Genomic DNA, 16198 nt, shown 5'->3' on the forward strand with positions numbered 1-16198 from the left:
TATTGTGAAGTGACTTTGCCTCGTACAACTTAGTGAGCACCTCCCAAATCTCCTTTGCTGTCTGTTTCTCCGATATGCTTGATAATACGGACTCTGCCATAGCCAAGTGTAAATTGGCAACAATGTTCCCCTCCATCTCTTTTCACTTGTCATCAAGAGTGCCTGTAGGCCTGCTTTCTATAATTCTCCTTTCCTAAACTTGCCTTGATCTTCAATTTTTAAAGAAAAAAGTTATTCCCATTGAATTTCTCGATCTTAAATTTTGTTGCCATGATTCTGATACCAACTTGCCCTTTTGTAGCGAAAGATTAAGAACCTAAAGCTCTGATACCACTGTTAGGTACCAGAGTTAATAGGGACAAAATAACATAACTATAATTTGTGGACGAGAAATAGATGGAACTAAACAAGAATATAGACAATAGTGGAAATAATATGACAAAGTGGTGAAATTACAATCTCTTACAATACATACAATACATAGAGAAATCTATAATACTCTCTTACGTATTATAGAAATTCATACAAAGAGATTACATACATGAGAGGCCTTACTACTTTTCTCTTTAAGTTTTACTCACTAATTGCAAAAACATGACATACATTAGCAAATGCCTTAACCCCCTATATAGTATTTTGTAGAGGTGCATCTGGTTTACAAGTTGATCAAGTTGTGCACAAATTGCACAAGTGTGTGTACTAGAGTCTTCTTTCATATTCATTTTTATCAAGTTATATGACAAGTTGATAAATATCAACTTATGTAACAACTCATTTTTTTACTAAGTCAAATATTGCAACCAAGATAGCTTATCTTTATTGCAAATTTTGACTAGAACTTTAACTATACAAGTTGGACAACTTGCAAGTAGTTTCATGAGTCTTGTAATTTAATAAGGACCATTTACATCATAATTGATTATAGACCAAGTTTAAGTTCTATAATATTCTTTAATTTTCTTAAAACTTTATCATACTCTAGTTGTATCACTTAAAAGAAGAATTTTGCTTCTTCTTTTCACATATGTTACTAATTTGTTGAAAAACTATGGCCTTGGTGATGCCAAACTTGCAAGTACACCTATGGAATACACATCCAAACTATCCAAGATAGTGGCTTTTCCTTGCATTAATGTCTTAGGTTATCGTCTATTAGTGGATAGATTAGTATATTTGACAACAATATGACCTGATATTTGCTATGCTGTTTGCAAATTAAATCAATGCCTACATTGTCCTACAACTGCACACTACCAAACAGCAATTTAAGTTCTCATGTACCTTAAAAACATCCCTGCTACTGGAATTCTATTCCCTGTCTCACCTGATTTTAGTTTGAAAGGCTTTACTAATATTAATTGGGCCTCAAGACATTAATGCTGATTGTCATGTGGATCGCGAGAGAGCTGCATGTTGTCTGGTCAAATTAGTTCCAATTTCGAGCAAGAATCAGATAACAGATATACTCATAAAGTAGTGTGACCAAATTGACTAAACCAAATCAATTTTATTAAAAAGAATAAACCACTTATATTTTATTAGGAGATTTTATATGTTATAGTATACAATGTTGTTTTTTCTTTAAGTAGGAAATTAACTACTTTACTAGTAATTTTTACATTGTGCAATTGTATTTTTTTTCTCCCTTTGTGTGGTTAACCTTTCTTTTCCATCTTATACTTTTTTGCTAGGTTGTTTTCACTAATTCTCCAATGGCTGATGTTGTTTCTGGTGTGGCATCAACACTCTTAGGCAATCTAGCAACAAAATCTTTTCAAGAGATTGCTCTGGCATGTGGTCTTAAAGATGATGTAAACAAGTTTGAAAGTTCTTTGAGAACCATCAAAGCATATCTCATAGATGCTGAGAACAAGCAAGCGAAAAACCGCAGTATAGATGAGTGGTTAAAGCAACTCAGAGAGGCATTTGATGACGCTGGTGACATATTAGATGAAATAGAGTATGAAGCAAAACTTAATGAAGTGGTCAAAATGTATGGAAGCATTTGCACCAAGGTCCGGCGGTTCTTCTCATATACAAGTAATCCACTTGCATTTCGCATCAGAATGGCCCACAAAATCAAAGATATGAAACAGAAGATGGATAAAAAATTAACAGAAGGGAGAGACTTGGGTATAGTTGAACAACATGTCAACACCCCAGCTCTGGAGCACAATTTACCATGGCGAGAAACTGCTTCTTCATTGCCTTTCCGTTTGTGTGGTAGACTTGAAGAGAAAGAGGAGATTATAAATTCATTGATGACACAAAAATCACAAGCTAATGGTATTGATGTGATCTCAATTGTTGGGATTGGAGGTTTGGGAAAGACTACACTTGCACAAATGGTTTACAATGATACCCGAGTGAAGGCGAATTTCGATCCCTTAATGTGGGTGTGTGTATCTAATGATTTTGATGTCAAGAAGCTAATACAAAGAATCATTCATTCGGCCTTAAAGAGAGAGAATGAGGTGGATGCAAATTCTAGTTTGGAATATATGATATCTCTTCTCAATCAAACATTACATGGTAAGAAATTCTTACTCGTGTTAGACGATGTTTGGAATGAAAACCACAGCAAATGGGATGAATTGAGAAATCACTTGTTAGAAGCAGGTGGTGACAAAGACAGCAAAATTATAGTGACCACTCGTATCATAAAAGTTGCTGACATTGTGGGGAGTAATCTTGTAATGAAATTAGAAGGACTTCCTGAGAATGAATGTTGGCGGCTGTTTGTAAAATGTGCATTCCAAGAAGAGAAGGAAGAAGAGAAGTACCCAAGGCTAAAGCAAATTGGGGAGCAAATTGTTAAAAAATGCAAAGGAGTACCCTTGGCTATAACAACTTTGGGTTGCTTGCTTAGATCAAAATCCCATGATGAAAATGAGTGGAGAAAAATAAGGGATAGTGAGGCGTGGAATCTCGATCAAGAAGAAACTGACATTTTGCCATCACTCAAATTGAGTTACAATCACTTGCCACCAGAAGTAAAGCAATGTTTTTCATACTGCTCTTGTTATCCAAAGGATTATGAATATCATGGTATTGAGTTGATTATGTTGTGGATGGCTCATGGACTCCTCCAACCTACACGCGAAGAGGAAGATGCAGAAGATATTGGAGAGTTATATCTTAAAAAGCTTGTTTCAACATCTTTACTTCAAATTCATGAAGTGTATCCTTTCGTCTTTCCCAAGTTTCGAAATTTGATGGCATTTAAAAATCTCAAAATGCATGATCTTGTACATGATCTTGCAAAATTAACAATGAAAGAGTCAAGCAGAACAAGAACCGTTGTGCAACAGGGGCAACAAGAAGCATCGATAGAATGGACCTCCGACAAGTTCAACTATCTGAGGGTGTTGCACCTAACAAAACATATGGAGTTGAGCTCGTTGCTTGATGATGATTGCTTTGTCAAAATGAAGAAGCACTTGAGATATCTCTATCTTGGAAATTGTCCTAGTTTAAAAAAGCTTCCTGATTCCATTTGTAAGCTGCAAAATCTGCAGAGTTTGGGCCTTGGTTGTAGAAGCCTTCAAGAACTTCCCAAAAACATGAACAAACTCATCTATCTACAAAATTTGCTTTTGATGGAGATCAAAATTACAAGTTTGTCTTCAATGAATATAGGGCGCTTCCAACAACTCAAATTCTTGTATCTTTTCAAATGTTCAAGGTTAGTGTCCGTACCAAGTGCTGTTAGTGGCTTGACTACTTTAAAGAAGCTGGTCTTTCTTAGGTGTGATGAGCTGGTGAATTTTGAGGATGAAGAGGAAGAAGGAAAGCAACATGTGGTAGTAAATAATTTAAACCTTCAATTATTCTCAATCGCTGGATCAAAAAAGTTGAATGCTTTACCAAAATGGCTTGAAAGAGCTACTAAATTGCAATATTTGAGTATAAGTGAGACAGGGATAAAATCATTGCCCACAAGGATGCCGATGACCTCTCTTGAAGAACTTTATATCGATCAGTGTGAAGAAATGTCATCTCTTCCTAACATGGATCAAACTCATAATCTTCAATATTTAAAGATATCTTATTGTCCCGAATTATATACAAGATACAATAAGAATACAGGTCCAGATTGGCCCAAAATTGCTCATATCCCACAATGCGAGGTTAGTTCAAATAATCTATCTCATAATATTACAAATCTAACCATACTGGTTTATTATTATTATTATTTCAATTTTCGCATGAATAATTAATTGTTGGAATTTTAATTAACCAGTTAGTGTTATATCTTACTCTCCATATAATTAATTCTAGAACTTTTTAAATTGACAATATAATTTTCTTTCTAAGTATAATTTATATATAAAAGGTATGGTAGAGTGAACTAATTAGTCCTTATAATATGGAATACTTCCAAATTTTGAAAATGCAATATAATATAGGTTATAAATTTATACTTTCAACTTTGAGTCACACCCTAGACATGTTTCATTTTAATTTTAAGAAAATAATGATATTAAGATATTAAAATCAAAATTTTTATTAAATGAAATAAAATTCCTTCTGTTAGTCTGTTGGTAAAAATTTTTTCAAAGTTAGTTAATCATTGCTTTTAGTTATTAATTATCCAAATGTACATTACCTTTAATTATTTAAAGCCCGTGCAATATTCGTCAATAAAAATGAGCTCCACCAATTAATTATGTTTGCCTTTAAATTTTCACAGCCTAGCGACACAATTATTAGTCGTCAATTCATTTTAAATGTATAATAAGCAGAGTATTTTTTTTTTTTTGTTCAATTTAAAAATAGTGAAGAAGAAGAAAGCAGTTCTTGTCAATTGTTTGAATTTCTTTTTAATAATCTTTCTAAATAAATACATCAAATCGATTAACATTATTATGGCTGCAGCACATGTCTTGAATTTTAGTTATGAATCTTAATATTACCGCTAATAATGGTAACTCTTTCAATTACTACGTATTATGAATTATTGTATTGAAAAGCACAATAAGCTAATTATTATGTGAAATACAAAGAATGAATAACTCTTAATCATTTGAATATTGACTATACATTATTTAAAATGAGCACAAAATTTTATTATTATTGTAATTATAGGAGTTGATGCATGAATCTTTATTTTTGGATAGTGAAATACTTTTTTATTGTCAATTGACAGAAAATGGAAATTTAGAAAATTATAAAACAATTTAATTATATTTAGTATATATATGCATGGCTGAATTAAAGCTCAAGTTATTTTAATTTCATAAGCACTAGTCTGTCTAGTGGCCATGAATTATTGCTTTGTTGATAATAATAGCATTATCTTTGCCTAATGGTTGTGTTCTAATAATTGCTTTGTTTGGCAACTTAGATAATATCTTTGAAGGAGCATATTGAGGAGATTAGTGACGTGATTGCGAAGTTATTGATGGAAAAACATCCTCTCCAGTTTTTGTCACTGGAGAGGATCCACTCCCGTTATTGATAAAGCATAGAAATCAAACAAGAGTAGACACCACAACTAACTCACAATCTTAAGATGTTAAGTTAATGAGTTTTTCATCTTATAAATTTCTCACTTTTTCTTATTTTTTTTATGTGAGACTAACTCCATGCACTCTTCACACTTGCAACACTAACTGTCTTTAGCTACAACTACTTTATAAATGCTTTAATTTGTGTGGTTCGATTGGTTTTGTATGTCCCATTTTCTTTTAAAACTGAAAGAAAGCTATGTAGCTGGTCACCTCAAACTTTTGGGTGTTGATTTTGAAGTAGTTTGAATATGTCAAGGTTTTAATTGTTCTACATTTCTATCTATTTTATTCAATTTTTAATTCGGTGTTACAGCTAAAATTTCTAATCACATTTGATTGTGCAAACAAATTTTACATCCAAGCATGCATTTAATTATTTCATTCATCCTTATTACAATTATAAAATGGTTAAATGACTTTTATAAAATACATGTTATTTTACTTTAGTTCTTGTAATTACTTTTCTTTTGATTCACTAAAATCTATTAACCTTTTAGTAGCTTGGAAATTAGAGACTTATAAAATATGGCCAAAAATAATTAAAATAACAAAAGGATTATTGAAATTCTATTAATTAATATTAAGATATTTGTTAATTCAACTATGTTAGGTGTACACTAAAATTAACTACTAAAATTAGTTTCTAGTATAAAATAGACATTGAAATACAGAATAGTGAGAATACACATTAAAAATAAATTAAACTATATATATACCTATACAAAAATACATAATGATTAATTTTAGTGTATAAATTAAATAATATTTTTGTTGTTAACTAGAAGACATTGGAGAGTTGTATATTAATAAGCTGGTTTTGCTTATTTGCTTCAAATGGATGCTTCTTCGGTTCTTCCTACTCCTTGAATTTGAAAAATTCAATGACATTTAAAAGACTCAAAATGCATGAACTTGCAAATTAACAATGAAGAAGTAATTGGCCTCTGACAAATTCAACTATCTAAAAGTTTTCAAGTACTTGAGATTAATATGGATCATTCAAGTTGAAAGATTTACCTGATTGACATTACAGAGCTACTAAATTGCGCTATTTGAGAATATGGGGAGGAAGAATGGAATCATTTCCCACATGCTTTCCAAGTGATTCTCCTGAAGAACTTCATATCATTTATTGTACACTCTTGTCATTTCTTCCCAACAACATGGACCAATTTCATATATAATCTTCAATTCTTAGAGATAGATGATTGTCCTAATTAGATTAGATAAACTTATCATGTTAGCACCTAATTAGGATGGTTAGGTGTATGATGTAGTTAGTGTGGTGTCATTTAATATATCACATCAGTAAATTTTGATGTCATCAGCAATGAAAGTGATGAAAAGACTAATGTGACTAACTTAAAATTTTTGAATGACAAATTTGATTAAAAAAATATTTTAAAAACCAATTTAAACAACAAATATTTTTTTAGAGACGAATTTGATCATTTAATCGTTGACAATCCTTACACACTTACTTGTTTACGGCTATATTTACTATTTCATATATCATCTCTTGTAGCTAGGAGTGTACCCTTGAATTTTTCCAGATTGATAGGCAAGACCAAAATGATAAAGATGAAGATGGAGGAGATGCAATCAAGATCAATATGAAGAGAAGAAAGGGAAATAAAAGCATTATCTTTATGTGTAGTGTCTTTGTCTAATGATTCTGTTTTAATTGCTTTGATTTGAGTACAATTCATGTTTTTAGCTACAAAACTTTGTCCTTTATATAATGTTGCATTATTATTTAAGACTGAAGTAAAGCTATGTATTTGGCCACCTCAGACTTGAGTGTGTATGTTGAGTTTGGAAACTATGAATAATATTTTAAGTTTGAATTGTTCTGAATGTTACTATAGATTAATTCGATTTTTAATTGGATTTTGTAGTTTAAAAATTTTCGAGGTTTTGATTGCATAAAGAATTTAATACTGCTCAAGGATCTTATTTCGTTCATCCTTTAAGAATTAAAAAAAAATAGTCTTGTATGAAATATTTTAGGCTTAACTAAGTTTTTAGTTTTTATGAAAATATATTATTTTGGTTGGGTTCCTGTAATTTTTAACTAAAACTAGAAGATTTATTTTGGTCATTGTTTTCATCCGTTTTTTATAAACAATGATGTAACATATTAAATACTGGCATAACAAATTGAAATATTAGCCTTCGCCCTTAGTATTTGAGATTTTGTCGAATATAAGTTAAAAAGCGTTTTACGAATATTGATGTTTCAGTAATTTTATCCATTGATTATAAAATATATAAATATAGTTGAGATTAATGATTAAAATTACTGAAATATTAATATTTTTAAAATATTTAACAAAAATTAAATAGTAAATACATAATATCAAAATGACAAATTGATTATAACTATAAAAATAATAAACATCAAATCTAGGACAAATATATGTCAGAAAGCCCAACAGTTATTATATTTAAAAATTAAATACAATCAAAAATAAAAAAATTATTTATCATTAAAATTTAAAATTAATAGAATAATACAACCATAAATTAAAAGTGCAGCATAATTTGAAAACCTAAAAAAAATGCAAGGTAGAACTTGTGAGAAATGATGTGTCCATAATTTTTTATACTCCTTTTTTATATTTTTTTATGGTATAAAAGATATTTTTTTTAACTTTTCCAATTGTTCATATCACATTGGTCAAATTCTTTCTTTTGGAGGGCACGTAAATTGAAAAATTTTTTAAATAATAAAAATTAAATTTTAAATTTTTAAGTTATAAAAATTATGATATTATATTATAATACTATTAAAAAAACATAAACTGATAAAAAAATACATAAACAATTATATCTAACAATAATAATAATATTAGTAATTCATACTAGTATATATAATTTGGATTCTACGATAATTATTATTATGGTGATTATATATTGTTAAAATTAAAATTATATATGTAACACATAATTACAAATAAAATTGAAAGGAGTATTAATTGAGAAGCTTGAAAAGAGTAAAAATAAAATTGCGAATTCATAGCGCTCACGTATCGATAAAAAGAAAGTAAAATAAAATCATATCATTACTCCATCTCAACAAGAACCGCCCTCAGCGTCAATCGACACCAGCATCAGGGACCTCTCAATTGTACAAACACAAGCAATACAGGTAAGTAATACACATTAAGGTACAAGTAGAACAAATAGCACATAATCAGGTAACATAGCATATATGATATAGCAATCCAAAACAAATAGACAAAACCAAACAATTCAAACATATGCAAATGATGTATGTCTGTCCTATGACTGATGATATCATCTGTCGGTTATATAGCCAACCCGATACGTTCTGGTAGCTAACCATAGATAGAAACACCCATGCGGAGCAAGTGGGCTTGAGCTACAACCCCTTTGCTACTACCTGCTTAACCCAAAGCCAGTAGAATAACCACTACTGCGGCTAATATCCAGGCGGGTGTTTAAAAGCTCAACCTGGAGCGAGTAGAATCACCACTACTGCCTCTACTACCCAAGCGTCATAATCTCTGACCCGGAGCAAGTGGGACGAACCACAACCCTTGCTACTGCCCAGGATCTCGAAACATACATTCATTCAGTTTAAAATCAATCATCATTGTTATCAAATCTCAAACATTAACCTGGAGCAAGCGGGACGAACCACAACCCTTGCTACTACCCAGGTACCACAAATACACATTCATTCATAATCACTCTTCATTATTACCAATTCTCAAACAATGACCCGGGGAAAGCGGGACGAACTACGACCCTTGCTACTACCCAGGTATCACAGACATACATTCATTCAAAACTCCATAATTAAACTAATTTATCGTAATTCTCCTTTCCCATCTCATACCCAGAGCAAGTGGACAATGCCACTGCCTACTACTCGGGCACAGTCTCTCTGTTGTGCCTTATTACCATTAGAGGGAATCTGTGCCATGTCACTATTAGAGGGTATCTGTGTCTTGTCATCATTAGAGGGTATCGGTGCCCTATCACCCTTACAACCAGAGAGAAAACACAAGCATATTCACATTCAACATTTTTCATCATTATTCACTTACCAATTCATTCATTAATCATATATGCATCTCTGGCATACTCGCCACATGTTCAAGCTTCCTCAATCAATCATAATCATTTAATCATTAGTCATATATGTATGCATACTCAGCCATAATTCAATGCTTATTGTAGCCATCCGACTCATAACATACATAGCTCTTTCACCATCATCCTCAGCAACTCATACAATCATCATTTCTCATCATTCATCATTGATTCTCACTTAACTTCATCCACAAGTTACCACATGTCCTAACTTCTTTTCATTACTAGGCATTCTATAAAAATTTAGGACTAAAACGATGAAAATGGAGGCTTAAAAGTCTGAAATTCGACTTTAAAAACTCAAAAATCAATTTTTTGCTGAAAATGGGGTCACGCGTACGCGTCGCCCACGCACGCGTGGGTAGTGGAGAAAAGCAGGTGGCGCGTAAGCGTCGCCCATGCGCATGCGTGGGAAGTAGAAAGGTAGGGTGACGCATGCGCATCAGCCACACGTACGCATGGATGCGTTTTGTGCTCCTCGCACAAAACCGGCACGCTACCATCACAACTCTCTGGAATTTATACCACGCACCTGCATCAATACAGCGACGCATACGCATCGGCCAAGCACACGCGTGAGAGAGTAAAGATTGTGATGACGCGTGCACGTCGTCCATGCGTGCGCATCGGACTACGTTTTACCAAAAATTTTTTACTAAGTTTAAAAAGCTGCAGAATTTCATTTTCAAACCTCAAACTTCCGCCACACATAACTTCTTCTACAAAATTCCTTTTTCAACCATGCCTAAACTGTTGGAAGTTGAATGAACTTTCATAAAAATCCAGTTTTGAAGAATTCCTAACTCCGACGGCCAAGTTATGGACCACCGAAATTGGTCAAAAATAAGTTTTTACCCAAAAACAGAAATCACCAATTATTCCAATGTTCACAAGCCAAATTCATTTCTACTCATCCAAATGACCACAACCCAACCACATTCACAAAATTACACTCAACCAAAACCAAATCTACCTCATCTACACAATTCAATTCAATTTCGTCACCTTCCACTCTTAAATTCCTAATTTCTTATTATTCCACATTCCTCCCATTTATTCACACACTTTATATTCAATATCCATTCAATCTCATATGACATCACACAATACACACATCACTTACCTTCCTTACCTCTTTCCGGACTCTGTCCCAAATTCACAATTTAAATGCATATTCCACAAATCAACATTCATTATCCAATTCATCAAATTCTCAACACATCAACTATACAAATTCACACAATTCTCAACCCAATCATTAATTTACCTTACATATCAACTATACATATTAGTACCAACCATTTATACAATCCAAACTTAATCTTAGGGACATCTAGCCTAGGAATTATCATCACACCACACAGTACTTAAATGAAACTTAAACCGTACCCCTTGTAGCCAAAATAATTGAGCTTCTTCTTGGGAGTCTCCATCAACCCTTAGCTCTAAGCACCCCACAAGCAATATCAATCTTCCAATTGTGCACCAAAATCACCCAATACTCTTAACATAATCAATTTTCACAGTATAATCAACCTAGGGTTTATGAAATTGATAAATCACAAAGGTTAGACGGTTCCTTACCTTACCTCACAAAATTGGTTGATGGAACTCACCAATGGCTGATACTAGAGCACTCCTAAACAACCAAAATCATAAAATTACTCAACACCCATTACCAAACTCGAATTTAAGGGTGAAACAAAAACTGGATAGAGGACAGTGAAATACTCACCACAAAACTTAGATAAAATTGTAGAGGATGAGAAGAGCGACGCATGGCTATAAACGGCTTGTCAATCGGAGTTCCGGAGAGAAAGTTATGGTGATTTGAAGTTTGATGAAGTTAGGATTTTCTCTCTTCTTCCTATCTTCTCCATTTCAGCGCCCCACACCCTTTCTTTAGGGTTAATGAGCTGAAATGTTCATAATTAATGTTTATATAAGTTGGGTCTTGGTTTTGGGCCCACTTGGACCCGATTCACTTTGTTTAGTCCGTTGGCCCAATTTTGGTCCAAAACCTTTAAGATTAGAGTTTTAAATCGTATTTTAAATATTTCTATCTTCCCAAATTATAAATTTTTATTTCTTAAAATAATTTACTTCTAATTAATTTTCTCAGCCACAGTATCAGACAGATCGCAGCCAATATTGCCGGTCAAAATTTTTGTGCGCATTTTTACGCAGAAAACTATGTTTTCTTACTCAGAAAAATTCACTGAGTCCAAATATCATATTTAAATTATCAAATTCCGATTGATAAATTTTCTAAACATATTTGCTCCTATTTAATTTATTATTTAATTAATTACGGTTTGACCGGATTTTACATTCTACCCCCCTAACAGAAATTTTTGCCCTCGAAAATTCCATCCGCCACCACAAGTACATGAGCGTAGTCTGCCTTTATATCCAATACATAGTAGTTCTAAGGTCTTTTTACTTAGTGCGCTTCCGTTGCCGCGCTCTGATTCCTTTTTCTCCGAGGATTTTGATCATTCGTCCAACGCCGACCAACAGCCTCGTTCATTACTTTCATCATCTTATCAATTCACATCTTATTAAATCTCAAATCATGTCATCAATAATATCACCATCATCATTAATCATAGTCATCATCCCACATCATTATAATCAACCAAAAATCATCATCATGCCTTAATCATACTACATCCTTATCCTCTCTCTCTCTCAAGCCAATTACCACTAATCACAGCTCAACACCAAGCATAACCTCCAGACTTACTTTCTTATTCCCAAACCCTCGAATTTATATATAAATTGTTGTTATAAAGTCTTTGACTAATTAATCAAAACTCTCTTCGTTTTTAGAAATCAAATGAGTTTGAAATAACAAGTTAACAAAATCATAAGAATCTGATCTTCTTTAGTAATTTATAAAAGCATTCGAAACACATCTCTTTTGTTAAAGTTACTCAAATCAAAAATCATTTTCAAAATCATAACCAACACTCTTTCAAATTCTTGGAAAATTTTCGACAGCACCTCTCCTAAAAACTGAAGTTTGCCACCCGTCACGAATCTCCTCCTTTCAACCTCAACTCAATCAAAACCAACATTTTAAATTAACATTTCCAAATCCATCATTTAGGACCATTCCTTATGTATTTAAATCAAAGGAAACTAAAAGTCACGGATTCAATCCCTTTCACAAAAAATCTAAAAATCAACCAATTAAATAACAAACACAACATATTAATCTCAACAGAAAATCATTTAATCACAGGCATTTAAACAGATGATATTGAAGTGTCAAAGAATTTTGATGCACTAATGTGGGTGTGTGTGTCTGACTCATTTGTTGTTAAGAGGATAATATTCCAAATTGTTGAAGTTGCCTCAAAACCAGATAGAGTTGAACAAAATTCTAGTTTGGATGCTTTGAAATCTCTTCTTGATCAGAAATTACATGGTAAGAGGTTCTTGCTCGTGCTAGACGATGTCTGGAATGAAAATCTCTCTGAATGGAAAGTATTAAGGGACTACCTATTCACAGCGAGCAGCGATAAAGAATCGAAAGGCAGCAAAATCATGGTGACTACTCGTAGCAAAAATGTTGCCTCTATTATAGGAAGCAATCTTCAATTTGAGTTGAAACCATTTGACAAAGGTGAGTGTTGGAAACTATTTGTGAAATTTTCATTCCAAGAAGCAGATAAGGAAGCAGAGGAATATCCAAGGCTTAAGAAAATTGGAAAAAATGTTGTTAAAAAATGTAATGGGATACCCTAAGCAATAGTAACCTTAGGTTGCCTTCTTAGATCAAAATCCCATGATGAAAATGAGTGGAAAAAAAATAAGTGATAGTGAGGTGTGGGAGTTAGATCAAGAAAATACTGCTATTTTGCCATCATTGAGATTGAGCTATAATTACTTGCCACGAGAACTAAAGCAACGTTTTTCATATTGCTCTTGTTTTCCAAAAGATTATCCATTTGTGGTTATTGAGTTGATTATGTTTTGGATGGCGCATGGACTCCTTCAACCTACATGCGAAGACGAAGATATAGAAGACATTGGAGAGTTGTATATTAAGAAGCTAGTTTCAGCATCTTTGCTTCAAATTGATGCTTCTTCCTACTCCTTTAATCTGAAAAATTCAATGGCATTTAAAAGACTCAAAATGCATGATCTTGTGCATGAACTTGCAAAATTAACAATGAAGGAGTCAAGCAAAGCTAGAAGCATTGTGCAGCTGGGGCAACAACAAGAAGCATCCATGGAGGAATTGGCCTCTCACAAATTCAACTATCTAAAGGTTTTCAACTTAGAAGAGATGAAATTCACCTCATTGCCTGATAACTGCTTTGCCAAGATGAAGAAACACTTAAGATACCTCAATCTAAAAGGTTGTAGTAGTTTGAAAACACTCCCTAATTCCATCTGTGACCTGCAAAATCTACAATGTTTGAACCTTCCTAAGTGTTATAACCTTCAAGAGCTTCCAAAAAACATGAAAAATCTCATTAGCCTTCAATATTTTTTTCTAACAGTCCAAGTTACAAGTTTGTCCTCCATGAACATAGGACACTTTCGACAACTCAAATTCTTGTTTCTTTGGTATTGTACAAAGTTAATGTCTGTACCAAGTGCTGTTGGTCGCTTAACTGCTTTAAAGAAGCTAGTGATTTATATGTGTTCTGACCTGGTGAATTTCGAAGGCGAAGAAGAAGAAGAAAAGAAAAATGTGGCCGCCTATAGTTTGAACCTTCAAGTGCTTGAGATTCATAGATCATTCAAGTTGGAAGCTTTACCTGATTGGCTTTACAGAGCTACTAAATTGCGCTATTTGAGAATATGGGGTGGAAGAATGGAGTCATTTCCCACATGCTTTCCAAGTGATTCTCTTGAAGAACTTCATATCATTTCTTGTAGACTCTTGTCATTTCTTCCCAACAACATGGATCAATTCCATAGTCTTCGATTCTTAGAGATAGATGATTGTCCTATACTAAGTGCAAGGTATAACAGGAAGACAGGTCTAGATTTGAAAAAAATTGCTCATATCCCACATTGCGAGGTTAGTTTATTCAATTTCTAATGCTTTATTCATATTTGCATGAAAATTTCTAATGAAAATTCATTTATTTTTTAAATTAGTCTAGATGAAAAATTTTTTAATCAAATTTATCCTTCACAAGTTTTAAATTTCTAAAACTTTATTCATATTTAATGTGTCACAATAGCAAATTTTGACGCCGTCAGCAATGAAAGTGACGGAAAGATTAACGTGACTAATTTAAAAATTTTAAAGGACAAATTTAATTTAAAAAAATCTTTCAAAAATCTATTTAGAGAGTGATTAATTTTTCAGACTTCAGAGACAATTTTGACTATTTAAGCGTTGAAAATCCTTACATACATGCACTTACTTGTTTGTGGTATATTTATTATTTCATATATCATCTCTAGTAACTGGTAGTGTACGGTGTACTCTTAAATTTTTGCAGATAGATGGGCAAGACCAGAATAATGACGATGATGATGAAGATGGAGGAGATGCAATCAAGATCAAATATGAAGAGAAGAAAGGGAAATAAAAGTATTATCTTTATGTGTAGTGTCTTTTGGCTAATGATTCTGTTGTAATTGCTTTGTTTTGAGTACAATTCATGTTTTTAGCTACGAAACTTTATGCTTTATATAATGTTGCATTATTATTCAAGACTGAAACTATGAATAATATGTTGAGTTTGAATTGTTCTGAATGTTACTATAGATTAATTTGATTTTTGATTGGATTTTGTAGTTTAAAAATTTCCCAGGTTTTGATTGCATAGAGAATTTAATACTGCTAAAGGATCTTATTTTGTTCATCCTTTAAGAATTAAAAAAAAAAGTCTTGTATGAAATATTTTAGGGTTAACTAAATTTTTAGTTTTTATGAAAATATATTATTTTGCTTGAGTTCCTGTCATTTTTAACTAAAACTAGAATATTTATTTTAGTCATTGTTATCAAATCTCAACCGTTTTTGATAAATAATGATGTAATATATTAAATACTGGCATAATAAATTCAAATATTAGCTTTGGCCTTAGTATTTAGGATTTTGTAGAATATAAGTTAAGAAGCATTTTAAAAAGAATACTGATATTTTAGTAATTTTATTCATTAATTATAAAATATATAGATTAATGATTAAAATTACTGAAATATCAATATTTTAAAATATTTAAAAAAAATTAAATACATAATACCAAAATGACAAATTGATCATAACTATAAAAACAATAAACATCAAATCTAGGATAAATATATGTCAAAAAGTCCAACAGCTACCAAATTAAATACAAAACCTCGGCCTTAATATGGACTTTTGTTGAAGATAAAACTAATTCCAAAGATCCAATAGTCCAATCAAATTTAGGACCAATACAAGTTCAAAAAAAAAAAACTTGGGACCAATATCAAAGTATAGTAATGTGAAGATTATCCAATGAATAATTGACCATAACTGAAACATTAGAAAGAAACATATTAGGAACATTGGAACAAGATATTTTAGAAAGCCCAACAGCATATTTAAGTTGGACTAAGCA

The 16198-nt window shown here is 32.1% G+C and overlaps 1 protein-coding gene and 1 pseudogene across 1 annotated transcript; both read left to right on the forward strand.

Annotated features, from left to right (window-relative positions):
- The first annotated feature begins 1712 nt into the window (after positions 1-1712).
- On the forward strand, positions 1713-5461 carry LOC130962423 (putative disease resistance protein RGA4). Its single transcript, XM_057888643.1, has 2 exons — positions 1713-4130; positions 5348-5461. The coding sequence occupies exons 1-2, from the start codon at positions 1713-1715 to the stop codon at positions 5459-5461; spliced, it is 2532 nt and encodes an 843-aa protein (XP_057744626.1).
- Positions 5462-9394: 3933 nt separating this feature from the next.
- On the forward strand, positions 9395-15196 carry LOC130962424 (putative disease resistance protein RGA3; annotated as a pseudogene).
- The last annotated feature ends 1002 nt before the right edge of the window (positions 15197-16198 follow it).

Source organism: Arachis stenosperma, chromosome 2 (assembly GCF_014773155.1).
Source record: "Arachis stenosperma cultivar V10309 chromosome 2, arast.V10309.gnm1.PFL2, whole genome shotgun sequence".
Classification (NCBI taxonomy): domain Eukaryota; kingdom Viridiplantae; phylum Streptophyta; class Magnoliopsida; order Fabales; family Fabaceae; genus Arachis; species Arachis stenosperma.

Bases quoted from the DNA above. Each gene is read 5' to 3' on its own strand.
- LOC130962423 (XM_057888643.1), top strand. From the start codon at position 1,713: ATGGCTGATGTTGTTTCTGGTGTGGCATCAACACTCTTAGGCAATCTA. The intron at 4,131-5,347 runs GTTAGTTCAAAT...TTGGCAACTTAG, and splicing joins CTCATATCCCACAATGCGAG to ATAATATCTTTGAAGGAGCA.